This window comes from Phyllostomus discolor, chromosome 11 (assembly GCF_004126475.2).
Source record: "Phyllostomus discolor isolate MPI-MPIP mPhyDis1 chromosome 11, mPhyDis1.pri.v3, whole genome shotgun sequence".
NCBI classification, from domain to species: Eukaryota; Metazoa; Chordata; class Mammalia; order Chiroptera; family Phyllostomidae; genus Phyllostomus; species Phyllostomus discolor.
This window is the reverse complement of record NC_040913.2, coordinates 73,067,502-73,094,708: the sequence shown is the minus strand read 5'-3', so window position 1 is coordinate 73,094,708 and position 27,207 is coordinate 73,067,502. Positions and strand designations below refer to the sequence as shown.

At 52.1% G+C, this 27,207-nt stretch overlaps 1 protein-coding gene and 2 long non-coding RNA genes across 3 annotated transcripts; 1 reads left to right on the top strand and 2 right to left on the bottom strand.

The window, feature by feature from the left end:
- Positions 1-6,643: 6,643 nt before the first annotated feature.
- On the bottom strand, positions 6,644-26,201 carry LOC118497426. The gene is made up of 3 exons (XR_004899953.1): positions 25,986-26,201; positions 12,124-12,126; positions 6,644-6,666 (listed from the first exon to the last, which is right to left on the bottom strand). It is a non-coding gene; the product is annotated as an uncharacterized LOC118497426 (long non-coding RNA).
- On the top strand, positions 13,826-18,274 carry ZNF703 (zinc finger protein 703). Its single transcript, XM_028526709.2, has 2 exons — positions 13,826-14,467; positions 15,449-18,274. Exons 1-2 carry the CDS (start codon positions 14,225-14,227, stop codon positions 16,979-16,981), a joined length of 1,776 nt encoding a protein of 591 aa, XP_028382510.1. The 5' UTR covers positions 13,826-14,224; the 3' UTR covers positions 16,982-18,274.
- LOC118497427 lies at positions 22,480-24,277 on the bottom strand. The gene is made up of 2 exons (XR_004899954.1): positions 24,146-24,277; positions 22,480-23,012 (listed from the first exon to the last, which is right to left on the bottom strand). It is a non-coding gene; the product is annotated as an uncharacterized LOC118497427 (long non-coding RNA).
- Positions 26,202-27,207: the final 1,006 nt, after the last annotated feature.

Below are 27,207 nucleotides of genomic sequence, written 5' to 3'. Positions count from 1 at the left end.
CCTGGAGTGGCCTATGAACACCAGTCTCCTCTCGGACAGCTACCCTTCCCCACTCAGGCTGCAAGCTGTGAGGCCTTCCAGATCAGGGCACCCTTGGACTTGGATGCCAGGCCTCCATGGGCCCCGCCCCACTGTAGGCCACACCACAGTGAATAAGACCTCTGTGAATGAGGCCCGTGGGGTCTCCATCCCTTTCTTGCTTGGTCTAGAAGAGGCTCTAACAATCCAAGTTTAGTCTGTTGGAAATGTTAGAAAACACTCGTTATCAGGGAAGTTGTGCCAGGATGGATTTGCTTTGGTTTTGTTTGGTTGTTTTGTTCTGTGAAGCCCTGACTTACTGGCTGCTAAACTTCCCTTATCCGTGGAAGAAGATACACCCAAAGCCTTCTCGCGATGTCAGCTTACTTGCTGCTAGCTGGGCTGGGGTCAAAGGAGTGGGGGTGGTGAGCGATGAAGGCTCAGACCTCCTCCCCACCCATGGGGCAGAGTGCCCATGCTTCCTCACTAGGTCAGAGGTCAGTGAGACCCACAGCCCAAAGGAGCTGTAGTGACTGCCCAAGATGACAGGCAAGCCCTGTTCCCTATGTTTTTCCCTGCAGTAACTTGTGCAAACTCATAGAGCCAGGAAGGTAATGAAAGATCAAGTACCTGGCTAGAAAGACAACAATATTAATTTGTATTTGCATAGCATTGTTTAGTTTGGAAATTACGTTCACATATATTAGCTTAATTGATCTTTTAAGAATTGTGTGAGATATTTACTGTGATGTCATTGTGCCCATTAGACAGATGATAAAGTTGAGACTCAAAAGATAACATGCTCCTAAGAGGCAAAATCGGGAATCAAACCGGTGACCTTTCGCTTTGCGGGACCACGCCCAACCGAGACACAGTGGTCAGGGCTGGTCCATCCCTTTTGAAGCCGCATTTTCTTGTTCCAAAAGGTGGTTCAATCCTGTTTTCCTTCCTCATTTTCTTTTCAGGTACTCCCCTGGTTCCCCACCCTCCTGGTTTGGGTGTCCAGGGTCAGAGCCCTAGCCTTGGGAGACCAAGCCTCTCCCTTTGTCTCGGTTCCAAAAGACACATCCAAACCTTTCCTGAGAGCACTGCGCTCCCTTAAGATCTGCCGTCCTAGCCCTCGTCTCATGTCTGCACACGAAGGGGCTGTGAGTGAAGCACCTATGCTTTGGGTTCTCTGCTGTTGGAATGCAGCCACCTAGGCTGTTCACTGGCCATCATCTGACGACCCACCCAACAGACTCCTCTTGGGGCCAAGAAAACAGATGTCTCTCTTGACCTGCTAGAGCAGTAATTGCTAGCAGAGAGCGAAGCCGCAGGGCAGAGGCTTCGGACAAACTAATCCCGTCTCCCTTCTCTGCCTTCTCTGCCTTCTCTGCCTTCTCTGCCTCTCTGCCTCGTCTGTATTAACACTGATGCACTTGATGCCACAAAATGCGGTTTGTTTACATGTTGGTCCCCTCGTTGGAATCCAGTCTTTTTGGGCAAGTACACATCTTTCGCCTTCAAAGCCTCAGTGCTCAGCTCATCTGACATCCTCAATGCCCAACAGTGAAATATTTGTTAAAATGAGTGTTGCTGAAGTATTTGTTGAAAGGCAGTTCAGTGGAGTGGTGGGGTCACATGACCATCTCCGCTGCTTGCCGTCGGAAGCCCTTGGACAAGTCATTTAAATTTTCTGTGACTCAGTTTCCTCATCTGTAAAACGGGACAAAAGTAGCAGCCACCTCATAAAGTGATTGTGACCACTGAATGAGTTAATGACATTTCATCTAATTTACAATGCGCCATTATTTTAAGTCCAACAAAGGAAGGAATTATCTGTGGCATGATGCTTCTTTAAAATCGATGTCAGAGATATTAAAAATGTGGAAACACACATCTTGAAATTGATGAAACGCATCTGCGTCGAACACTTAGCAGAGCAGTTGCACGCGGCACATGACCTTTAAGTGAGAGCCACTGCCGCTGTTGTTGAATTGCATTCTCACAAAAACCCCACGATGAACGAGTCCATCTTCGTTTTACAGATGAGGAAACAGGGATTCAGAGAGATGAAATAGCTTGACCAGGTTCACAGAGCCAGGGAGCCCGCAGGCAAGCATTGAAACCTGCCTTTGAGGTACAATAATCCTTAGTTATTACAAAAACTGGCAGCCGCCCACCAAGCTACCAGAGAGTTAGAAGCTGAGTTTTGTTCTCAATTACATTAACTTTCCTTAATCTCAGGGATTTTTGTCCCTCTTCTGGTATAATTAATCTGCTTCCTCCTCCCCCTCCTTCTTTGTTCTTGGCTCTGATCTTGTTACTTTTCTGTTAATGGCTTCAGGTTTTACTGTATCTGCATTTGGAGGTGTATAAATAGATGGCTTTTAAAGATGACAAGTGTAAAGAAGAAGGAGAGAGAATATGCTCACAATCACGCACAGGGATCCGTAGAGTCTGTGTGGACAGTCCAAGGAACGACCCACAGCGCCCCCTCTGATCCTACCACTGCGAGACTCTGACCCTAGGAGTCCTGATTAAATGCAGAGAGCTCAGCCTGCCTCTCCAGCTGGGTTATCTGCCGCACCAGACTTTGCCCGTGACCTAGTGAGACACTATGGGGTGGATGGGGTAAAAGGGAGTTTGGGAGGGTGAGGTAGGGCTGTTAACTTTTCTTAAAAAAAAGAAAGGTTACACTTTCAACAAAAAAAGTTGAAAGAGTGTAAGTTCCCAGCTCACTACTGCAATGAGCCTGCTGCAAGGGAGGGCATCCCATTGACTCCAAATGGAACCAATGTAAAGGTGTGCTGCTGTTTTCAACATCAGAAAGGGCACCTCCGGGCTGTATTTTATTTGGGGTTTGGCAGGAGTCTCCCCACAATCCCGGGGGCAGCCCAGGACCCTCGGCTCTCAAGGTCACAGAAGGATGCCACTTACCACCTCTGCAACAGTTCCCAGGTGAGAAATCCCAATATTCTACCTCTTCTGCCAAGTGTGCTATGCTCATGGTAAAAAGACAATGAATATAGCCCGGTAGTTCAGTTGGTTAGAGCGTCATCCCACTATGCCAAGGTTGTGGGTTTGATTCCCAGTCAGGGGATAGACAAGATTCAACCAATGAATGCATCAATAGATCTCAATCTCTCTCTCAAATCAATAAATTTTTTAAAAAGACAATGAATACAGTAGGGCATAGTATTGTACTGGGTGTTTTCTTCCTAAGTAGGGAAGCCAAGGGACTGGCTAGAGGATTGTATTCAATGAATTTGCTTGGGTTTTTCAGGACAGAATCACAGCGAGAGGATTTTTCCCAGGCTTCTCTCACCTCTCCCACCTGCCCTGAGACTCGTTTGAGTGGAGAGTGGAGCTGCACGCTGGGTAAGGACGGGCGTCTCACGGTGCAGCTGCACTGGGGTTGGGGCGGGGGTGCAGCAAGGCGAAGGCGCCATCTCTCAGTCCCGCTGAAGAGAGCTCACTGCTCCTCCTCCAGGACTGGATAAAATGTATGCTAGGCTCCCATGCACCAGACAAAGAAAGGTGTATCAGCGAACTAAAAGAAAGATGAAAATAGGTGTTCGGCTACTCATTCACATAGTGCACACAGCTCATCTCCAAGGCTTCCAAAAAAGTAGCCTCCCACTGAATCTCTTCCTACACTGTCTTATCTGAGCCTCCTGTGAGATAATCCTCTTGATGGAATATTCAAGAAATCACATATAAATCACCAATCGTTTGTGTCACCTGCAGATTCATATTCCATAGGCCGCATGGTGTATATGTCCATTCACATGTAGATGGTTGCAGGTGCCTTTTTGACCAGATGTTGCCATGGTTTTAGGCTCAGTGTGTTTTTCAATATCTAAATCCATTTTTTTCCTGGAGATATGGGTGCAAAAACATAAATTTCAGAGATCAGAGGCAAGAAAGGAGATGCATCTAGAGACACTTCAAAATTAAAAATGGGGAAAAATCTTTTCTGTCATTTGCAACCAACATAAAATGCCTATTGTTATGACGCGCTCATAAATAACTTGATTTTGGCATATGTTTTTGTACCAAACAGAAGATGAATAAATTAAATTTGATTTACAACCTTTTTCATTTTTATTAGCATGGCTCTGAACAGTTTATGTAAGGGACGTGCCAGAGCAGTTATGCCAAATGTCTTAAGGCGTTGGTATTGATATTATATAAATTAAGGTGTTTTAATTTGCATTCTTTAATTAACTAAATACTGGCAGAAAAATAAAACACAAGAGCAGTCCTGACTTATTGCCTCTATTAAACTGCTGACGTCGCTGCAAAGATGTTTTAAGTAATCCAATTCATGCAGAGTGGGGGAAGGCGGGGATATTAACACTCTTGTTTGGCAAAATATATCGGGGTCTAAGAAACCAACACTGCTATGTTTGCAAGGCGGTTGAGGGGGTGGGTGTGTTCTAACGTCTGAATTTGTGTCCCCAAGGAAGAAGTTAACCAAATGCTCTAACCCCTCATTCTGCCCAGGTCTGAGCTGAGGGGTCTGAAAGCACCCAGCCCTGCCACCGGGCCTGGGCAGGGCCCTGGGTGCTCTGCACACCTAAGCTGTATCCCCACCAATCTGAGAAGAGACAAGCTCACTGACTTAATCCAGTGACTCTCAAGTCAACAGGATCATGTCCAGAAACCAAGGAGAGAAATTGTCAGAGATCCCTCAGGGAAATTAGCCCCTTCTGTTTCATCCTTTCCATCACACGTAAGCCCCAAAGCCCTAAAAAAAAAAAAAAAAAAAACTTTCTAAAAAAGATGTGCCAGGAATATTCCAATTCCTTTTCACGCCCAGGTCCTATCACCACCTTCAGAGACATGTTAAAAGTGGAAACTGTCCCTTCTTTCTCATCCAACTTCATTCTTCCTCTTCCCTACTTTCCCTTCTTCGTTCTTGACTTTTGCTCTCTGTGTCTCCTCTCCTGAAGGGTCAGAGTAACTTTCCTTCCAGACTTGTAAGGAGGAACAGCTCTAAAGAGAAGATAACAATTTCCCATTGTTGGCCACAGGAGGAGAGATTTCTCCTCAAACCCAGGAGAGAACACTGGACTGCTCTTCCCCAAACCCGCAGAGACCTCAGTCTGTGCAACAGCCTCTACTCTCCTCTCGCCACCCACCACCCTGAGCTGACTAGACACATCACACAACGCAAGGGGGTTGGAGAGGAATTCACCTTCCTCCTGGCCCCAGGAAACGCCTTTCTCTGCACGTTCATAGGGCGCTGTGTCTCCTGGGAGCCCAACGAGAAGCTCTGCAAGGGCCAACTGCCCAGACCCTATGCCAGCTTCTCCCTGGGAGCTGTCCTCTATTTGCTCCAGGAATCCAGGATGAATTCCATCTTTACTCAGGGAAATACTGGCCTCCCGTGCCAGCATCCTACCCCCCTTCCCGCCCGCCAGAAAATCGCACTTTCTTGTCGTTTCCCATCTTGCGGCTCTGTCAGTTGTTTTAAAACAACTGTTTTAAAACATGTCTCCTGTCATAAATAAGATTGTCATCGTGCATTTTGATTGCAGTGGTGAAAACTTCACCCACTGAGAGAGAGACAGGGACCTGTGAGAGCCCCTTCATGCCTAAAGGAGCACAGGAATAAACGTAAGAGAAAGACACAGTCTGCGTAGGGTTTTTTAACTACCATAGCTTTTCTGGTTTGGGTTATTTGGGGTTTTCTTTTTTACCATTTGTTCATCAATTTATGCAAGGAAACTGAGAATAAAAACAAAGATATCCCAACAGAAAGTGGTTGTGTCAAACTTACCAGCAATAGGTGGGGAGCCGTGGAAAGGGTGCCTCCGATTTCCTGAGGAAGGTTCTCTGAGACCTTGGAATTTCACTTTAGACTGGGATGTAAATTCATGCTGATTCCACAGGCCCTTCAGTACTCTGCCCAGTCTGGATGGCTCCTCCTAGTGCCACAGGGTCAAGGTCACTAACCACCAGTGAGCTTTGATTGGGAGGCCCCAGGAGCCCCAGGCCAATACTGAACAGGAAGAGACAAAAGAGGAGATGAAAGCCGGCCTCCAAGAGGCTCAGGCACCAGAATACCTGGGGAGGGGGATAGTCCGCTGCCTTTTTTTCCCCTCAGTGAATGGTTGACAGAGCAGAAAACCCTGAACATCTCACATACACATGTCCTTTTGTACCTTTGAATTTTGCAGGTAGTTTCAATGCAAAAATTATCATATGAGCAAAATGAAAACTATGTACCTGCCTCCTGAGCAGTGTACTAACAATAATGCTGATTTAATGACTTCAAGTCTTCCAAGGCTTCACAGGCCTCACCCTGCAAACTCATGGGTAGGCCTGGGGAGGAACATCCTCCGATACTTACTGTCTTTGATGAGGGACTCGGCCTTTTCATGACCATGACCAAAAATGGTCTAGATAATCCAGAATTCTTGCTAGGATTCATTCACTAGAAACTTTGCTACATGAAGACAGGTATTTGTCAACATAGGGTGAGGCGAAAGTAGGTTTACAGTTGTTCGTATGGCAAACAATACAATCATTAATAAATAACAACATAAGAATAAACCCTGTTTCCTGTACTCACAACTGTAAACCTGAGTTGCTCCACCTTGTAGCTTGGATTCTCTCAGGCCAGACTTGAATATTCCTCTCCTCCTCCTTCTTCTCCTATTAAATGAGGGAGCAGGGGGAAGGGAGGACAGGGTGAGAAGCATGCACATTTTCCTAAATCCAAACATGGACTGGGACCTCCCTTTCCAATTAGCCTTCCAAGTCCCCCAGATGACGTGACCAGAAGGCGCCTGGGTCCCCAGCTATCCTAGCAACTTGCTCATAGCTTCTGACCCGGCAGTTTTTCTCCTAAGAATTCATCCTATAGTTCTATTAGTACACATAGAGAATGATGTGTATATTATACACACACACACACACATATGTATACAAACTTACACATGTATAGTTATTCACTGCAGGAGCAAAAGATTAGAAACCATCCAAATATCCACCTGGAGGGGTCTAGTCAAAATGAACCAGGCCCATCCAAGTAACGATGCCACAGAACTGAAGTAAATAAATAAAACGCAAAAGCCTGGGATGCCATCTCCAAAATATAGCAATTTTAAAAAAAAACATGGAATTATTTGTACGGTATGTTGCCATTTATGTGTAAGATGGGATATATATATATGGCTAATATATATACCAAATACCTCTGGATGGATGGACAATAAACTCACAGTATTAATGCATGAACGTGTTGACCCGTAGTAGTAATGCCTGACGGCTAGAGGGAGGTTTTTCACTGCACATTCTGATAGCTTTGGAATTTGGCACCACGGGAATGCAGTTCATAATAAATAAATGCATTTTCCAATAAAATAAAAAAAACTAAATCATCTGTAAAAGGGGCTCATCACGCAGCTCTGCAGTGTGAACGGACCACGCCGTGCCTCTCCTCTGGACACGGGGCTCAGTCGGGGCCCCAGCTCCGAGGGCTCCTTCTCTGACAGAGGCTGGCCAAGGGCCACGGGACCACACCCTGCTCCAGGCTGCCCTGGCATCTTGGAATTCTATTTTATCCGTTGCAGCCAGTGAAGATGAAGCTACGGCCTGAGCAGCTCCCCCTTTTCTCTCATTGTGTTTGTCGAAACCAGTCTGGAGCTGTGCATTCCAGCTAGTTGGGAGCCCGGCCTAGGAGGGGACATGCTTTGGGCCCATGTAGAGGTTTAGCCACGAAAAGTGGGGATTGTAGAGACATCATGGCCACCACGGCTGAAGGCCACAGAAGGGTCAGAAGCAGGTGTGACACCAGCCCTGTGCAGCTGAGACACTCACAGTCCAAGGAGCCCACTAGGATCTGTTGGGCCTGGGGTACCCGGTGGCTCCAGCTGGTGGAAGCTTAGCACACGGGGGTGGGTCAGCATGATCTCTGCTTCCCTTCCAGGGGCCTTTCGCTCTGCTCCCAAACTCCCCTTGTACCAAATAAGAGAAGGGGCATCAACACACCTAGGATGGCTCATTCTGACACCCAGAAGATGCTTGGTAAGTGTAACAGAATCTGAAATTACCTTGCAGCAAAAGGATCTAAGAACAGTGTGTAACTAAACTACAGGATACTGTGCAGGATTTAACTTCGGGGCTCCTGGCTTTTTTTTATATCTGCCACAGAAGCATGCAGACACCCAAAGTTCAAGTCTGCCCTGCCCTTCAGGACCTGGGAATGTGCATACCTGAAAAGAGGGAGGCCTGGATTGGCTGGCTTGCTCGGGTCCCTACCCACCTGGGGATCCCCTAGGGCCCAGGCCTTCCACATGGTCAATAAACAGTCACTGGATGAACTAATTCAATCCAGTTCAATTCATTGAATAAATGGTCCCCTCACTTCCCTCTCTGCCTCAGTTTCCTCTCTACCTTACTCTCATTCCTTGAGATGAAAGCAAAATCTTGATTGTGAAGAGCAGCCTTATGGCCGAAAACAATTCAAGTCCCTTGTTTTCGGACTCTTCTGCAGCTCTCTCCCTCAGCCCAGTCCCACACACAGAAGGCTGCCTCAGGAACTGTTAGTTCTGCCACTTTCTAGCTGTGTAATCTGGGCAAGTTACATAACCTCTCTGGGTTTCTGTGCCTCACCTGTGAAAAGCAGGCATGATTACAGTGCCCACCTCACTGGTCTGCTATGAGAAGTAAATGAGTTCTCGCACCTAAGGTGCTGGGAAGTAAGCACTCAATAAATGTTATTATTCCCCTGGGTGGAACACGTTGTCTGCTAATCACAATTGAGATGTTGGCAGATTGCTAAAGTATGATTCCTTCCAGCAGTATTCGCAACTTAAAAGAGGAATCTCTAAGAAACGCGAAAGCCCAAAGGAACAAAGTAGTCCAGGGTGAATGCCCAGGGCTGAAGCTGATGAATGGGGAGGGGGGCGGGGGCGGGGCGGGCAGATGAAGGCTGGAGAACTTCAAAAGCACACCTACTCGCATCCCCCTCGCCCTGGCAGCCCTGCCTATCTCCTGGGGGCTGATAGGAGATAAATGAAATCACTTCTTCAAAGCACCCTACTCAAGGACCCGGATCAAACACCGGGGGCTTGAAGATAAGCTTCAGTCTACATTTCCTTTCCTCCACTCCTTCCCACCACTAGAATTCTCCAAAGGAAATTCTAGAGGGAGGAAAAGTAGTTAATTCCTTCTCTTTTATCCAAAGGTGTTACCTCCCCATCCACAGGCAATGGCCGGTGATAGGGGAACCGGGGAACTGGGGAGGGAGTCGGGGAGGCCCTGTCAGGGCCCTCTGCCTAAGCAGAGTTCACTGTGTGACTTTCAACTTCCCCATAAGCTCTCAGAGCCCGGGGCTTCATCTGTCAAAGGGGATAAAAGCACCTGCCCAAAATAACTCAGACAATTGTTATGACATGATGAACACAAACAGCTATTTGGGGAAAGATACCCAATGCTTATACAGTTAACATTGTGAAAACTACGCAGTCATCCTTGAATCTTGGGGGATACGGTGACCTGAGACATACATGAATAGCCCTTTGTATGTGAAATTCTCATGCACTCACCAACATTCATTGGGCACGTGTGGCATTCAGACGGCCTGGATTCACACCCTAGCCTCACCTCTTACCAGCTGGGACTTTGGGAAAGTTACCCAACCTCTCTGTGCCCCGACTTCCACCTCTGTGAAATGGGGGTCATGGCAGGACCTCCCTCACCGGGCTTCGGTAAGGATTAAATGAGATCATGTGAGCCAAGCGCTTGCGACAGTGCTTGGCTCTCCGTGTGGGCTATCCTGAGGATGAGAGCCACCCACGCAGCTAGGCAATAAGAACGCAGAGAGAATGAGGACAGTGCAGAGGCATTCACGGCCCGGTGGGGGAACAGACAAGTAACAAACAATGGCAGACGCCATGCGGTAAGTGTAGTAACAGAACAGAAGAACTGTGAGAACGGAAGAGGGAGCTGCTGGAGTGTGCTCCGTGCAAGGACAGTGGTTCTTGCCTTCACCCCACTGTCCCTCTTGCCCGTCTGGCCCTCACCTGCCCTGCTGTGTCTGAAGCCCCGGGGATGAGGCCTGTGGAGGAAGTGTCTCTCCATGCCCCGGGCGGGCACAGTGCGCTACCCCGGGGCTCCCGGCCAAGGCTGTAATTGCCAGCCGCTGAAAGATATTAAATGCCAGGGAGGAAAACCAAGTTCTCTACGAGGCCGACTTTTCAGAGTCCTTACAGCTTGTAAAAAAAAAAAAAAAGTAAATAGTTACCCAGTGAGATATTATTTCATGTTGTTGCCATTAGGGCGTGAGTGTTATGCAGAGAGAGGTGATCGTTCAGGCGGTTCTGCCTCTGCTAGGCAGAAAACTCCACATTAACCCCACACAGCACACCACCGCCTCTCTCTCTCAACCTGACGCAGGCATTTTTTCCTGGGTGGTGAATGTTATGTAAATCGAAGGAGTGAAAAAAAACTATAAATATTCAGAATTTCCTAAAGGATGTTCTTAATGGCTTCTGGGGGAGCATTTTTTAAAAAACACACTCTGACTGGAGACTAGGGGAAGGAAACTCTCATGCTGGTGGCCTGTCTTCCAGTTGGTGGCCAGGGGTGAGGTCCCCGGGACCCGTTGCTGCCCTGACTGTTCTCCGGAGCGACTGCACCGCAGACGCAGGAGTTCGTCACAGCCTTCGGCTACCTGGGACTTTCTTTGTGCCAAGCACGAAACGTGTGACATCCCATTGTCTGCCTGGGGGCTCCCACCCCTGAGGTGGCCACTCCTACATTCTCACATGAGAAAAGCAAGGCTGAGGGAGGTGAACTTGCCCCGGGACCAGCACAGCAGTGTGATTCAGAGGCCTGGCTTCCGGAGACCTGACCCCAAGTGCCCACTCTGCCACTGCCTGGTGGTGCCACTTTGGGTAAAGGACCAACCTCTCCTCATCCCACTTTCTGCAGCTGTAAACAGAAATGAGTACAATGGCACCTGAGGCTGACCCAGTGCCTAGCACATGGAATTGCTGTCCTTCGCCACCACAGACTTGGGGCCTTCTCCAGCCGCCCTCACTCCTATCCTGGTTCCACAGTGCTGCTCACACACAGGGCAAAGTAAGAAAGGGCTGGGGAGAGGGAGGCCCCTTAACCATACACCTGCCATGGAGAACCTGTGCCAGGTGCCCCATTCCTGAACAACATTGTCTTGCATGGACTTTTCAACCACAACCCTGGCCCAATTCTCTGCCCTCGAGTGGCCCTCAATGAACTTGACCCTACGGAATCCTGAGTCTTGTTCTCTCCCAGGTCACAAGCCCTTCCTTTGAAAACCACCCTTGCTTTAGGCCACTAGGACCCCATTTAGGGCTCTGTGTATGTTAGCATTTCAGCTAAGTCAGTATCAAACACTGATCGTAATGGTTGTCTAGTAGTGGTTTAATTTGGCCTCTGTTCTATCTTAATACAGTTGTCCAAAGATGTGGTTCTCAAAAGCACATCGTAAGGTATGGTTCTCTCCAAAGGCGACTGGACGTACTCAGCCAAAGGAACACTGATGCCCTCACCAGCGCCCAAAAGGAAGGGTGTCCCCACCTCCTTGCTAGCACTTCCCAGGAAGGGGTATGAAAACAGGCCTGGTCTCCACCTCAACTCCGTCTGGCACCCACTGCTCCTATCAGTGAGTTCTGCTGTAGGCAAGGCAGTGCGGCTTCTTTTTAAGTGCCACATATTATCAGCTACGCAAACTGCTCGCCCTCCAGCCAAGCCTGGCCATCCTGCCCTCATTGCCCTTCTCCCTTCCTTTCCTTCACTCACTGCCTTTTTCTTCTCTCTTCCTCTCCAGACAGAGAGTATTTTATCCTCCTCCCTTCTTCTCCTCTGTCCCTCTGTCCTTTCTGCTGCCTCCTCTCTCTCTTTTCCTTCCAAATTCCTCAACGCCTTTTCTCTCTCTCCACTCCCCTTTGCTCCCAACGGATTCCCCATTAATCATTCCTAACACACATCTGCTTGGGTCCTAGAAGGATTTCTTGGCTGGCTCTCGCAGCTGGGTTGGTTACAACAATCAAGAAGGAGTCTTTCATCTTTTACTGCCTCCTAGGTCTCCCCTCTTCCCAGCTCATCCTCCTCCAAGGTGCCCACCCTCTCCCATTCTGTAAGGCTTTCTGCTGTCCTTTTTCTGCATAGCATCCTCCTAAAGACCTAGCGGCCCTAAAGGCTGAAGCAGCCCTGCAGAGAACCTTCCAATGGAGTGTTGGCAGCGATGTCAGAGCGCACAGAGGCTGGTGTGAGAAGAGGCTGCGCCAGGGGAAATAGAGACCACCACAGTACAGTCAGTGGGCTTGCCCCCCCCACACTTCTTGTACCCCTTTTGCTCCAATATGGGAGACATCTCTCAGTGGGAGTGTCCTTTAAAATGCCTTCTGACCGGATTTGACCAGGGTTAAATTGGGGTAGGCGAAACCAGTGGGATTTCTGAGAGGCCTATACACACTGCCCAAAACACAGCCCAGATCCAGGAGTGCGTTTTTAACTGAGGGTTTGATCGAAATGGCCTGGAAATGGTGCCTGCTGTCTTCTTCACTGAGCATGATAAAGCCTCGGGATTGCTATTTGTTATTTCCGTGATAGTTCTGTCTTTCTCTTTGAAGAACCCTTTTTTTTGAAATCCCCTATCTGGGGTTCTCATGCTGTCTCAAGATGCAGATCAACGCTGCAGAGTCAGGGACAGGTAGTCCTGGAGCAATATGCCCCGAGTGACAGGCCTGACAGTCAGAGTGATGGATTGGAGCTGGGAAAGTGGTGCTCGAAGTGAGGCAGTGACACCAGCGCGCCTCCCCTGGCCGCGGAGAGCACGGAGAAGCGGTCTCCCCAGAGGCCGACGCACAAAAAGGATCAGCTTCGCCTTCTGATAATCCGCAGACGGGAACTTGAATGTCAGAACTATGACTGTGTGAAATCTTTGCCAAGTGCGAAGCTGGCAACGCACACTCTATCCGAAAGACGCGAGGAAGGGGAGAGAGTGGAAGAGTGCGTTGTTATGTTTAATAAAGTTTTTATTCCGAACTTTTCCTGGGAAAAGTTACTGCGTTTTTCCCCGCGAGAAGAGAAGGATGGAGGGAGGGTCGTATCTCGAGTTTGCATCGACGAGCAGCATTTAGAGAGATTCCCAGCTCCTCTGGGACACTGGCCTCTCCAGTGGTCGCTGGCCTTCCCAAAATAGCGCCTAGGTGTGGTGCGGTGAGGGAATTTTAAGCCTCTAAACAGGGCACCATAAGAAACCCGAAACACGCCCGAACCTATAAATCAGCGGGCAGACACCGCGCAAAGCCTAGGGTGCACGCTTCCTCTGAACCATTTCCCCAGGACGGGAGTCCTCAAACTTGCAGGCTTCGGACAGGATGGGCTCAAAGTTACTGGAGCAGCTGACGCCGCGTCCCGAGAACCAAGGATGCCTCCGAGGCTCGGGCGCTTCCAAATGAGCCCACCCGGGAGAAGCTAATTTGGGGGAGAGAACTGGACCCGAGCAGAGCCCGAGCAGAGCCCGGGCAGAGCCCAAACAGGGCCGAAGCAGGGCTGGGGCTCTGGAGGCGCGGCCCGCCCCCAGGCGGCCTGCGGGAGAGGCTCAGACTCAGCAGTGCCGAAGCCGGCACCGGGCGCTCCTACCCCACACCCAGACACGCTCCGCCGCCGGCGGACTGCCCCCGCCGGCATCTCCATCCCGGTGGTGTTAAGGAAAAGAGGAGAGAGACGGGAAAGCCAGCGCGGAGGAGAGGGCGCTGGGCGCAGGCTCCGGGTGTGGGACCCCGGGCGAAGGCGGCGCAGTTGGGGGGTGGGGAGAAGGGCAGTGGGTGGTAAAGGCCGAGGCGGCGGCGGCGCACGAGCGAGGCCCCTTTAAGGCTCTCCCCTCCCACCGGCAGAGCTGGCCTCCGCCTCCGCCCCCGCTCTCCCCGCCCCGGGGTCCCGGCGAGAGCTGCGATTGGGCGGGTGCGGCGATCCCTTTGAAGTGTGGCTGCCGATCGCGGCTATTTGACGTGCGGCTCGCGGAAGGCGAAGGTTTTTGTGTTGCTGTCCCCGGCTGGTGGTGGCGGCGGCGGCGGCGGCGTCGGTGGAGGAGGGGTGGAGGCGCGGCGACTGCTGCACCGCGCTCCACGCTGCGGAGCGCGCCCACCCGCCCCGGGAGCTCGCCTCCCTGGTGCTGCCCCTCCCTCCCCGCCCCCCCCAGCGGCGCTGCCCCCTCCAAATGAGCGATTCGCCCGCTGGATCTAACCCAAGGACACCCGAAAGCAGCGGCAGCGGCAGCGGCGGCGGCGGGAAGAGGCCAGTGGGGCCGGTAGCGGTGTCCCTCCTGCCACCGGCGGACCCCCAGCGCCAGGCGAACCGGCTCCCTATCAGGGTCCTGAAGATGCTGAGCGCTCACACCGGCCACCTCCTGCATCCGGAGTACCTGCAGCCGCTGTCTTCCACTCCCGTCAGCCCCATTGAGGTCAGTATCTTGGTCTCTGCCGCCCCGCGCCGTCCCCTTCCCACCCACCGCTGCCGGGCCCACGGCCCTACCCCCTGCACCCCGCGGCTCGGCGCGACGCTCAGGTCCGGCCACACTGGAGGACGGGGCGAGGAGGGACCGGCAACGGGGGAATCATAACCCACTCGGTTCTACCCAGGTTTCTTCATGGAAGGTTCCCCTTCCACGATCGCCCTTCGGGTCTACGTGTTTTGTGTTGGGTTGGGTTTGCCGTTGGAGTCTCCACTGGGTCCTTTACTTTTCCTCGGCACCCAGCTTCTAGGCCAGAGACGGTCTCTCCTGAGTCTCCCCCGCCCCCCGCCCAACCTTGGTTGGTTTTCTTGAATCACGGATCGCCCCCGTCCCACTCCGCCTCTGTCCGGTCCTGTTAGAGCGCATGACGCCCAGACACTCCCGACCCCAGGTCTTTCTTCCTCCCACTGGCCTGGGTGCCCTCCCAGGAGGGAGGGGCTACCAAGAGCGCCGGCAGCAGCCCAAGCTTTAGAACGCGCTTCTCCCCGCTTCTACCCGGGCGCCACCGCCGGAAACCCGTCCCAAGCGAAGTTCCCCAAACTGAAGGAATAAGTTTTTCTTTGGGCTTAGAGGAGGGGGAGATTAGAAGGAAGGGGGCAAGTCACGGCCCCGACTCCAGAGAAGTCACCTTCGCCCGCGGTGCCCTTTGGTGGGCTGCTTCCACTGCCCCACTCCCCGGGGCCTGCGGCGCGCTCCGGGACCCGGTGCAGCCGGGGATCCCCCTGCTGGGCTGTGCGAGTGCGGTTCTGCCCAGCTGCGCCGCCCACTGGGCGCTCGCTCTCAAACCTCTCCCCGGGGCCTTCCGTTTGGGCGCCGCCACCGGTGCTCTCCGCGCCCACCCCGCTCCCCAGGCACCCCCACTTACACCCTTGCTTGCTCCGCGGGGTCTTGTAGTCTCACTCCCTGTCCCCTTGCCGCTGTCTCCCACAGCTGGACGCCAAGAAGAGTCCATTGGCGCTGCTGGCCCAGACCTGCTCGCAGATCGGCAAGCCGGACCCGCCGCCCTCGTCGAAACTCAACTCGGTGGCGGCGGCTGCCAACGGGCTAGGAGCAGAGAAGGACCCCGGCCGCTCCGCCTCCGGTGCCGCCTCCGCGTCTGCGGCGCTCAAGCAGCTGGGCGACTCCCCGGTCGAGGACAAGTCCAGCTTCAAGCCCTACTCCAAGGGCTCCGGCGGCGATTCCCGTAAAGACAGCGGCTCCTCCTCTGTGTCCTCCACCTCTTCCTCGTCCTCCTTGTCCCCGGGAGACAAGGCAGGCTTCAGGGTCCCCAGCGCCGCCTGCACGCCCTTTCCCCCGCATGGAGCGCCAGTCTCCACGTCGTCGTCTTCGTCCTCGCCCGGTGGTTCCCGGGGCGGCTCCCCGCACCACTCGGACTGCAAGAACGGCGGCGGTGGGGGCGGCAGCGGGGAGCTGGACAAGAAAGACCAGGAGCCCAAGCCCAGCCCGGAGGCTGTAGCCGTGAGCCGCGGCAGCAGTGGGGAGCCTGGCACTCACGGCGGCGGCGCGGAGGTCGGGGCCTCTGGGCGCAAGTCGGAGCCTCCCTCGGCGCTGGTGGGGGCTGGCCACGTGGCGCCGGTGTCACCCTACAAACCGGGCCACTCAGTTTTCCCGCTGCCACCCTCCAGCATCGGCTACCACGGCTCCATCGTGGGCGCCTACGCCGGCTACCCCTCTCAGTTCGTGCCTGGCCTGGATCCTAGCAAGTCTGGCCTCGTGGGAGGCCAGCTGTCGGGGGGCCTGGGCCTGCCACCTGGCAAGCCCCCCAGCTCCAGCCCACTCACCGGCGCCTCCCCGCCCTCCTTCCTGCAGGGATTATGCCGCGACCCCTACTGCCTGGGAGGTTACCACAGCGCCTCGCACCTTGGTGGCTCCAGCTGCTCCACTTGCAGCGCGCACGACCCAGCCGGGCCCAGCCTGAAGGCCGGGGGCTACCCACTGGTGTACCCCGGGCACCCGCTGCAGCCCGCCGCACTCTCATCCAGTGCCGCGCAGGCTGCGCTCCCAGGCCATCCCCTCTACACCTACGGCTTCATGCTGCAGAACGAACCGCTGCCTCACAGCTGCAACTGGGTAGCGGCCAGCGGGCCCTGCGACAAGCGCTTTGCCACCTCAGAGGAGCTGCTCAGCCACCTACGGACTCACACGGCCCTTCCGGGCGCAGAGAAACTTCTGGCCACCTACCCCGGGGCCTCCGGCCTGGGCAGCGCCGCTGCAGCAGCTGCGGCGGCTGCCTCCTGCCATCTGCACCTCCCCCCGCCCTCCGCCCCCGGCAGCCCCGGGTCGCTGTCATTACGGAGTCCACACACTTTGGGGCTAAGCCGGTACCACCCCTATGGCAAGAGCCACTTATCCACAGCTGGGGGTCTGGCCATGCCGTCCCTCCCCACAGCCGGACCCTACTACTCGCCATATGCCCTGTATGGACAGAGACTAGCCTCAGCCTCCGCGCTTGGATACCAGTAACTACGGCTCTTCCTCCGGCCCCCTTCCCGACCCCCCCTCCCCCAGCCTCCTGGCCTGGCCGCTGCAACCTCCACTACTGCTTGTCCCTGCCAGATTCCCCGCCCAGACCCTTCCCACTGGACTGTGTATTTATTTACTATAATGTTAGCTTACAAGCTGGGAGTATAAGTGCATTAATGGCCCACACGAGTCGATGGTATGCAAAAAGTCTGTGTTCCCCCAAATAATATTAATCACACAAGCAATTACATGTTCCCTGCCCCTCTTCCTTTAATTTTTTTTCTTAGGTATAAGTTTTAATTTTTTTCCTTTTTTTTTTTTTTTGGATTGGTTTGGTTTTAGGGGAACAGGGAGAGTTGGGGTTCTGGGGATCTTCTCTTTGTTTTGTTCTCCCTCCCTGGGAGTTTCTTGCATGCTTCCTAACCATTACAACTACATTTCATTTTCCCTTTCCCCTGCATTCCCTCATTCCCTCCCATTTGAGGTTCTGTTTTTACCTTTGTACGAGTAACAGAGAGGAGATATTTTTTGTAATGCATTTGAGGGGTGCACGGAGGGGCCTCCGTTGACCCAGAACTCTGCTCCCTGACTTCCCCCCTGCAGCCCTCTCCTAGGGACCCTGGTCTTTGCCCTAGCCCCCAGAATTAGAGCCTCCCTCCCCTACTTTGCTCTGAGCACGGACTGAGAGAGGGGCCCTCGTGGCCTGGGAGAGAACCCTTCCACTTCCTGACTCTTCCGGGCCCCAAACGCCCAGTAGTCACCCTGCCCACTGGTAGGGAGGGGGGGGGGGCCTGCAGGGCTCATGTTGTTCAATCAAAAGTCCCAAAAGGGCTTGCTGGCATGAAACTTTGCTCTTTATATTTTGCGAAGTGCTTTTATAGTCATTGTTTTTCTCTCCATTATTGGGGCAGTGGTCCCTCTCCTGTCGGTGGGGGGTGGTGTCAGTGACCCTTGCTAGATTCCTCCAAAGCAGATCAGGGGCACTGTCAGCGGGCAGTATGACCTTCCATCTCCGCCGGGGCGAGGTTGGACAGCAAGGGAGCGCACGTGTCACAACAGCCCTCTTCACCCCTTTCCAGGCCAGACCCAACCGGGTCCCCAAAAATGGGGACTCCTTGGGTTCCCTCGTTGACTGGGACTGACGACTCAGGCTCTGGGTCTTCCTCCCCACACCGTTCTTCCTCCGGGTCTTCTGCAGCATCGCGGGGGCTGCGGGGCCTGTTTGGGATGAATAGAGCTCTCCCTTGGTAAGACTTATTTTGTTAATAAATGAAATACTTGGCTATATTCACACCGTGGTGTGTTTCTGTCTTGCCTTACCACCCTGCTTCCAGATACCTGAGCAAATGCCTTTCTTTTATTCTTGTTGAAAATACCTTATGGTTTCCGTCGCAGATTTCCGTTCAAGGACGAGCTGAACGCCTTTCCTCGAGAAAGGGGAGAGAAAAAAAAACTGCCAACGCATGACGAATAACATAAAACCACCTTTATTTTTTTTTTCCGCTTGGTTATTTAGCTACCAGCCTTACTTCAAAGACCTTGACATTTCCTGGGAACAGGGTAGAGGGAGTGTGTGAATGTGGATTTTTCCTTTGGGCCTGGATTCGAGATAGAGGGGTTTGAGAAGGGAACCAGGTCCCGGGGCTCAGACTCCTGGCAGCACAGCCCCGAGTCCTAAGGGTGAGCAAAGACGACGTGCCTCTGGCGCCACCTGGTGGCAGACAGCGACTGGCGCCATCCCCGACGGCACCTTAAGCGCTTCCCACTCTAAATGCGGAGGATTTCCTCTTTCCTGAAATTGCTTTTATTCAACCTGAAACCAAAGGGTAATTGCACCTGCTTAAAGGGGCGCTTCGCAAGGCTTGGAGGCTCCCCAAGGTCAGCACCGGTTTGTCCAGCTCATCTGAGCTCCCAGAGACTTATCAGCGGGGCTTGGGTGTTGCTGAGAAGGCGCGGCGATTGCTCGGGACCTCGAAGCCACTCTGGGTCCCTGTTTCCTTCACCTCGCACGGGTGGCACTGACTTCTCATCCTCTGGCAGGAGAGGGTGGGGTACCGTTTATTAGGATGTCGGGACGAGAACTGGATACCCTCCCACCAGGAGGGGAGTCCCCGAGTACCCCAAGTACCGAGGCCGGGAGAGAGGACCGGAGGCTGCGGGCGGGGGCGGGGGCGGGGCCGGGGCCGCAGCCGCGTGCTCCGCGGGGCAGGCCGACTCCCGGGGCGGCGCGCCGGCACCTGCAGGGACCCGCCTCCGCCCGCGCAGGTTTCCGCCGCCGACCCCGGCGCCCCGCCCTTCCACACGGCCTTCCTCGCCCCCTCCTGGCCGCGCTTTTCTGCATCGGCGCCGCGCGCGCGGGTTTGGGATCTGCTGTTGCTGTTGTGTTGTTTGGCTTTGCTTTCCGTGAGGAATGAGACCTGTTGGGCAGTTCGTGCTCCGCAGTTTGTGTGCTTCCAGCATCTGAAGACCCGCGGTCAAGTGCAGAAGGGCTGGGAGGGATGCTAGAGAATCGCAGCGTGGGCCTGAGCCTCTCTGGGCGTCGTGCCCTCGGTACTTGACAGAACCTGGGCACACGATGTTTTGCGGGGTTTGGGATTTAGGGGGGTGCACCTATATCTTTGATTCTGGGCAGTGTTCCTTCATTAGTCAAGACACATCAAGCTTCTCCAACACCTGTGGGTGCTGGCCACCCTAAAACCCTGAGCGTGTCTCTGGCGAAGGGACCAGGGCTCCTTGCGTCACTGGGCACCAGGGAGACTGAGTCAGAGAAAGGCTGAGTCTGTCGCCCGGAGACCTACTCAGGCTCTTCCTGAGGAACCATCATTGTCCGATTTCTCAGAGTTCAGATTGGCCGGGATCTTGAAAACACCTGAAATGTAGTGACTTGCATTTTCCTTTTGCCATTGGTCATTTGCTTCCCATCTTCCCTTTCTCTCAAGTTCCCCTCTTTCCTTCAGTGTCTTTTAAATTCCTGCTGAAACTGCTGGAAATTGCTCCCTCTGCAGGGGGACTTGAACTTTTCTCCAATCTCACGGTCTTCAGACCTCCCTACCTAAGGACAACCAGGCTCCTCTTATTGGAACCAGAGAAAGGAAGACCATCTCCAATAGCAAACTCTCCCTGTAGCAACAGCGGCTTGTCTGTGGCTGCTTGGCTTACAGTGGGGTGTGAGAATGCAGGTTAGACACTCCTCAGACCAGAAGGGCTGCCCCCAGCTGCCACTGTGACGACAAAGGTGGGTACTGTAGTCTGGAGTGTCCCAGTTCTCACCCTGAAACGTCAGCCCTTCCCACCATAAATGGGTGACATTCCTAACAAATGTGGCTCTTTTAATTAGCTGGTGGGAAGTTTGTTACTTTCAGTAGCTAAATTCTCATTAAACAAAGTTGCTGTTTTAATCGAGATAATACTCCCCACCAACTGTTTAATTTGCATAATTAATTTATCCAGCAACTCTTTTCTTTGAAAATCACCTCCACCTTCTTTTTCTCCGCCTTCTCCCCATCATAACCCTCCTCCCCTCCCTCCTCCTCATCTCTCCCAGGCGCCAGAAACGGAGCCTGTGTTCCTAAGGCACCAAGAAGGGTGGAAGCCACAGAGCTGGAACTCGAGACACTGGACGTTCCTGGCTCCAGGTCGTATTTTCACACCTCTTGCCTGGTTATTTTTGTGGCTTTGTGGGCAGCTGTGGGAGGGAGGGAGGGAGAGAGAGAGGGGAAAGACTCACCCTCGGATATAGGTTTGATACAAACAGAATTGTGTGGTGTTAATTTTGACTTCCCGATCGTCCCCCCACAAACCCACCTCCTGAGAAATCTGTAGCCCAGAGTGCGGGCTGTGGGGGTCTTCCCCATCTTTAGGCAGACCTCACTGCCTCGCCCTGCCCAGCATCCTGTGATGTGTCTCTCAGTACACGAACTAACTCCTTCCTGATGTATGTCTGGTTTACCGTGGCATTTGTCTTAAAATAGTCCTTTGGCTCTGCGCTTTATTAATCATTCTGGAGGGGAAGCTGCACTCCACTTTTCTGTTTGATTTGATTTCATTCATCCTGTCTTTTTGTGAAATAGATGGTTGAGTGCATCCGATAATGTATGGTTTAATTTGGAGCACTATGGGTTTGAATTACCATTTTCATAATGTGCTGTGCATTAATGTGTTACATCATTTATAAAGAGGAATGTGCGGGGTTTCAAACTTTCTCCTGAAAGCCAAAGTCACCTAAAAGAAACAAAGCCAAAGCACATCGACCCATCTTCTTACCTCACCGCCAGAGGAACCCCTGCCTCCCCCGCCCGGCAAAATCTGCCAAGGCTCATAAAACCCAACATGAGGCTTTTGTGTTCGCATAATGCAGGTGGGTGTCAAGGTTTGGGGGGAACTTGCACATGGCTGCCCGGGAGCCATCAATGGCAGTACAAAGCTTCCCCTCATTATTGCATAACAACAGCTTTGCAGCCAGCCCCGTTTCGCGGAGACCTCCAGTGGACGGCTCTCGACCCCAATCCCAGCACTCCCTCCCCAATGGCTGTAATAACACCAGCTGTCTGTTACTCAAACTCTGACTGAGGAGGAAAAAGCACTGATTATCCAAATACAGTCATTAAAGGGGAAATGTGTTTTTAGGACTGTCAGAGTGATTAATGAGGGCTAGCCGTCTTTGCAAATGCACTTGTTTAGTCTAACTGGCAGCTTCTATTTTCCTATTGATTTATTGCAGCCGTTGCCGGGCCTCGGTGTGTGCGAAGTCAGGGCACTTCACAACTGTGCCCTGTTTAAACAGGAAAAGCATGCACCATTCTGTCCGGGAGGGAGGGAGCAGCCCAAAGTCTCTCCCTTCAGTCCAATCTCCAGGGCCCCAGACCAACAAAGAAGACATTAAAAACCTGCAGCCCAGAGAGGGAAGGAAACTGCCTCCCCTGGGTTGTCCCCGGTCACTCAGTTCCAAGGTCAGTGGAGACGCACCACAGCGCCTGGACAAAGCCTGCCCTATTGTAACACTCAGCATGCCCACATTTTCTCCTCCAGTCCCCCCAAACCACCTGTCAGCCACTCAGTCCAAGTACAGGAAAGGCACCCAGCGGGGGGGGGGGGGGGGGGGGGGGGCCCGAGGGAGGGGACTGATGGTGCAAGGCCGGGTGAAAACAGAACACCGGAGGAGCAACCCCGTGGTCCCAGGGTGGGAACAAGGTCAGGGGCTTTGCAGGAAAGTGTTTAAGCCCAGTGGGTGATTTCAACTTTTAAAAAGAGGTGGCGGGGGTGGGGGAGAGACCACAAGAGTGGTAGCTACTTCTTTCCACTTGTGCAGTTTCTGTTTTGACAAATGATGTATCTAATGGCCAAAACAGAGGAATGGCAGCTTGGAAATAGAGCCCCAGTATTTGGGATGCTACGTCCAGGCCGTCGATCATCGCAGCAAATAGAATGTACAGAACTCCTGGTACATGCTCAGCACAGTGCTGGATGCCATGAGACAGAAGAAAACACAGACCAAACTCCTGCCCGTGTTTCCTGGGTGAGACAAGACATCATCCATGAGCCAGGAGCAGGAGAGCATTACATATAACTGCATATGTGCTGATCTAATAAAGCTCTAAATCCTTCTGTGCAGACAGTGGGGAACAGGACAGGGTATTATAAGGTGCTAATTGTGTAGATCAGGCGTTCAAGCTGCAGGAGCTGGAGAGGGGGGTTTGTTGGGGACCTTCCCCCCCAGGAGCTCCAATCTGTTGGGAGGCTCCCCGGTTCTTCCTAGGCTGGGAAGATGGATGAGACCGTCATTGCAGAGTGGTGAGAGGGCTGGAGCCTGGAGCCCCTGAGCCCGTAATTTCCATTTCCAAAGCAGATCAAGGAACAGGCTTTGCTAACGTTGTAAACAACACACCTGAATTTTCTTCCGCCTGCCTCTCCAGGCAGCCGCACCTTCCACAGAGCATTCCGGGCGTGGAAGTGGTTTGTACTTCTTCCCCAGCAAAGTGCCTTTCCAAGTTCTCCCGGGGTGGTGGCGTATCACCAGCATCATTAACACTTCCTAAAACAGGAAGCGCTGTCAGTGAATTTGGATCACAGATGAACTGGGGAAACTGTCTCTTAAGAAAAAAGAGGCTGAACCTGCTGGCTGAGAAAAAAATGAAGTGACCATATTTTATAAACAAACTTCAAAACGCAGCCGATGGTGTAAGGACTTCGGCAAACTTTAGGCTATCGTAGCAAGTTCAGAAAGTCTGGCCGTTGGACACACAGTAGAAAGACATTGCACTGGGAACCGGGAAACCTGGGTTTTGTTCCGGTTCTGAAACTTAACTGCTTTGCCACCTTAGGCAAGTCCCTGAACCTCTCTGAGTCTCTTTTCTCATTTTCAAGATGAAGTTGTTGGGCCCTTTCGTCTTTAATTCCTTTCTAACCGAAATGTTCTATGAGTTCATAAAATGTTTAAGTAGTGAAGCCTTGTGGTGGTTAAGAGTTGGTCACAATTTCGGTCACTGGCCCCCAGCCTTACGCAGTTTTCTAAAGTTCCTGTCGGGATAGCCAGTGTGGGAGATCCAGAAAAAGAAACCTCAGGACTTCACCTAACCATGGAGAGTGGGCAGGGCACAGACAGGGAGAGTATGTACTGTGGACTTTCCACCCAGAGAACTGGCCTCCACAAAATGAACTATTAAAATATTTTTAATTTGATGAAATGCTGAATATAGGGTGATTCCGGCATTTCAGAGACTGTGTGGGTGCTGAAATGGGTCACACGTTACGATTAAAAATAATGTTGAGATTTCTGTGAGGTTCCACCGAGGTCTTCAAAAAGAATCCCATTCTTCATAGCCTAGAGCCGACTGCTTTTGGAAAACAGGGCTGGCGAGCGAGGAAATGAAACGCAGATAAAAACCAAGCCGCAGTGGGGGACCCGTGCTCTGAGTGGGCAGTGGGTATCTCCACGGTTCCTCAGAAAATAAAATTATCCTTCTGGAGTTTAAATGAGAGCCAGGTTTTAAAATGGAAACAGTAAGTGGGGAAATGTCATTGCACGTTCCTGCGTGTCCTGTTTGCTCTCCTGGGTGTGCGTACCTGTGAGTGAGAGTGTGTGTGTGCATGGGTGTGAGTGTGTGTGCATCAGTTATATACGGTTCGTACAGGGTCCATAGGAAATAGTGTGACCGCTCTTCTTACTTCGACAACTTCAAATCGTGTGCCACCAGTCAGTTGTACTGAAATGATAGGCCAGGTCCTGGTCGGGTGGCTCAGCTGATTGGAGCACCGTCCTGGACACCAAAAGGTTGCGGGTTCGATCCCTGGTCGGGGCACGTATTGGAGGCAACTGATCGATGTTTCTCTCACATTTATGTTTCCCTTCTTCTTCTCCTCCTCCACTTCCTCCTCCTCCTTCTCTCTCTAAAAATCAATAAACATATCCTCAGGTGAGGATTAAAAATAATTTTAAAAAATAAGAAATGATAGGTCAGCCCGCTCGAAGATAGCTCAAAAAGCATTGTTTTGTGTGTGCCATGGTGCAGGTGAACATGCTGGGCATTTTACACTAGAACAAACTTCCATTTCCCTTTAGTGAGCGAAACAAAATCTGGAGAGGTTAAGTAAATCACCCAAGATCTCGCAGTTAAAGAGCCGTGGGTCCAGGCTTCTAACCCAGTTCTGGCTATAAAACTCTTTGCACTAAGCCACATAGCTTCAGACCTTGCAGTTAGTTGGGTCTAGATGCTACAGAGAGAGAATTAGGAGAATTTTCCCATCAAAACATCTTGACCAGTGTGCCTATATGTGTTGGGACCATGCTAGCCATCATGCACTTCAAACAACATTGACCTTGCCCTTCCCTTCCAGGAACTGAGGTGCTTCTCAGTGCAATGGGTTTGGCTCATTCAGTGAACTTTACAGAGTGCCCACTATATACTAGATACTATGATCTACTCTGGGGATTAAAAAGATAAGACATTGTCCTTGCCTCAACAAGCTTATAGCCTAGTAGGAGGCAGATGTGTAAGCTAATTAAGGTGTGATGCACAAAGAGCTCAGGTAATGCTTTTATAATAGTCAGTACGGGCTAGATTATGCTGTGTAACAAATTAACCCACAAATCTGAGGGGTTTAACACAACAAAGGCTTGTCTTCACTTATACTACACCTCCATTGTGTATTGATAGGGATACCTATATCAGTCAGGGTTTGACCAGGGAAGAAGAACCAGTAACAGAGGCGCTTATCTCGAGGCATTGGCTTGTGTGGTTGTGGCAGCTAGCTGAGCAAGTGGAAGTCTGCAGGGCGGGCAGGCAGGAAGGGAATATCACAAGCAAGCTGCAACTTCACTGGCGTGAGCCATTTGGAGTTCTTGACTCCAAGCCCTGTTTTAAGGAGCTTTCCTGACTAGCTCAGGCCCACCCCAGTTAATCTCCCTTTTGATCCACACATTTGCAAAGTTCCTTCACAGCAGCACCTCGATCGGTATTTGATGAAATAACTGAGGACTGTGCAGTTCAGTCCAACCAAGGCGATACATCAGAAAGTGTCCGTGTTGCATGTAATTGATCAGGCCCACTGACTGACCAAAAATATCCTCAGTAGTCACAGCAGGGGGAGAGCTGGAGGGTCTTGCATGAATAATTACATGTTTCAGGTCAAAAATGGCATCTGTCACCTCTGCTCATAATCCTCTGCCCAGAACTGGTCACATGGCCCCTTCCTAACTACAAGGGTGGGATGTTGACCCTCCCTCCTGCCCAGAAGGAGTGGGGAGCCAGAGCGTCTGCCACGGGTGTTGTCGGGGTGCTCTGAGCAGCTCCCATCATTCCTGCCCCATGTTCATCGCCCACAGAGGGAAACTGGCTTCGTGATGAGATGAAGGTGCACAGTGACTGCGAGGGCCACATGGTGAGTCAAGGAGAACCCAGAGAAGAACTCACCTGTCCCCCACTGCAGCTCACCTCCACCCTGCTTCCTCAGGCCTTCCCAAACAGAAGCTCCTTCCAGTCCCTCCCAGCCCCCGAGCCCTGCTTACCTGGAGAAAGTTTACATTTGAAATCACAGGAACCAGGTGCCTCTGGGAACAGAATGCTCAGGGCGTCCAACCTCTTGGCATCTCTGGGCCACACTGGAAGAAGAAGAGTTGTCTTGGGCCACACGTTAAATACACAAACACTAAAACTGATGAGCAAAAAAAGTTGTAAGTAAGTTTATAATTCTGTGTTGGGCTGCATTCATAGCCTTCCTAGGCTGCATGCGGTCCCCAGGCCACAGCCAGACAAGTCTGGCCTCTTTACAGTTAGGTCAGACCTCTTTGGGCTAGGGGTCCTAAAGCTCAAAGAGATTTAGGACTTCTGCACACCTTGTGATCCTGAGCTCTTCACCAGGCAGCTGGCAAAGAACCACCTGTTCGAGCAGAGGGCAGCATATCAACAAGCCCTCCTCACAAGAGGGGCAGGGACTTTGGATGGATTGGGCTCTAGGAATACTTTCATCTGTGAAATTTGCAAAAAGCTAAGTACTGATTCAAAGTGATAACGATCAGGGATCACTGCCAAACAAGTGCCGTCGACAGTACGTGGCATCAACTTAAATGAAAACGGTCCGGGCAACAGGGACCAGACATGGCCTTTTCCCTTCTCTCTGGCATTTACTGAGCACTTGCTGTGTGCCAGGCACTGTGCAAAGCAGTAAGATTCATTTAACCCCGGTAGCAATTTTCTGCGATGGGTCCGTTATTAAACACATTTTTCCCAAGGTCACAAAGCCAGTAAGCAGTAAAGGCAAGATCCCTGCCAAGTCTAGCTAATTCCAGAAACCCACAGTCCTGCCACCAGAGCCACCATGCAGTGTCGCGCAGGTGATGCCCCACATGGGGCATCTGGCCACGGGAAGAAGCGCGGGTGCCACAGCCACCCGAGCCCCTGGCCTGGGCTGAATCCACCCAGAAAGGGGCCTTACTCTCAACCTCCCACAGGCTCCGGATAGGTGGGGGCAGGATAGGCGGAGCCTTGTTAACCTCTGACCCTCTCCTCCAAAGACCATTGGTCAGGAGGGAAGCTTCAGTCCTCCGACCCTAGTCTCATTTCCTGCTGGTCACAGCTGAGCCTTGAGCATACATGTACTTGTGGAAATGTTGCTCGAGAACCTACTCTGTGTGCTAAACGCTGTCAGAAGATAGAAGATGCATCAGACATGACTTTCACATCAAACTGTGCTAATAATGGGAAATAAAGGGTGACATTAACAAAGGAAGG

Excerpts from the sequence above, each read along its gene's own strand:
- ZNF703 (XM_028526709.2), top strand. The coding sequence starts at position 14,225 with ATGAGCGATTCGCCCGCTGGATCTAACCCAAGGACACCCGAAAGCAGC. Across the intron at positions 14,468-15,448 it reads CTCCCGTCAGCCCCATTGAG|CTGGACGCCAAGAAGAGTCC; the intron begins GTCAGTATCTTG and ends TGTCTCCCACAG.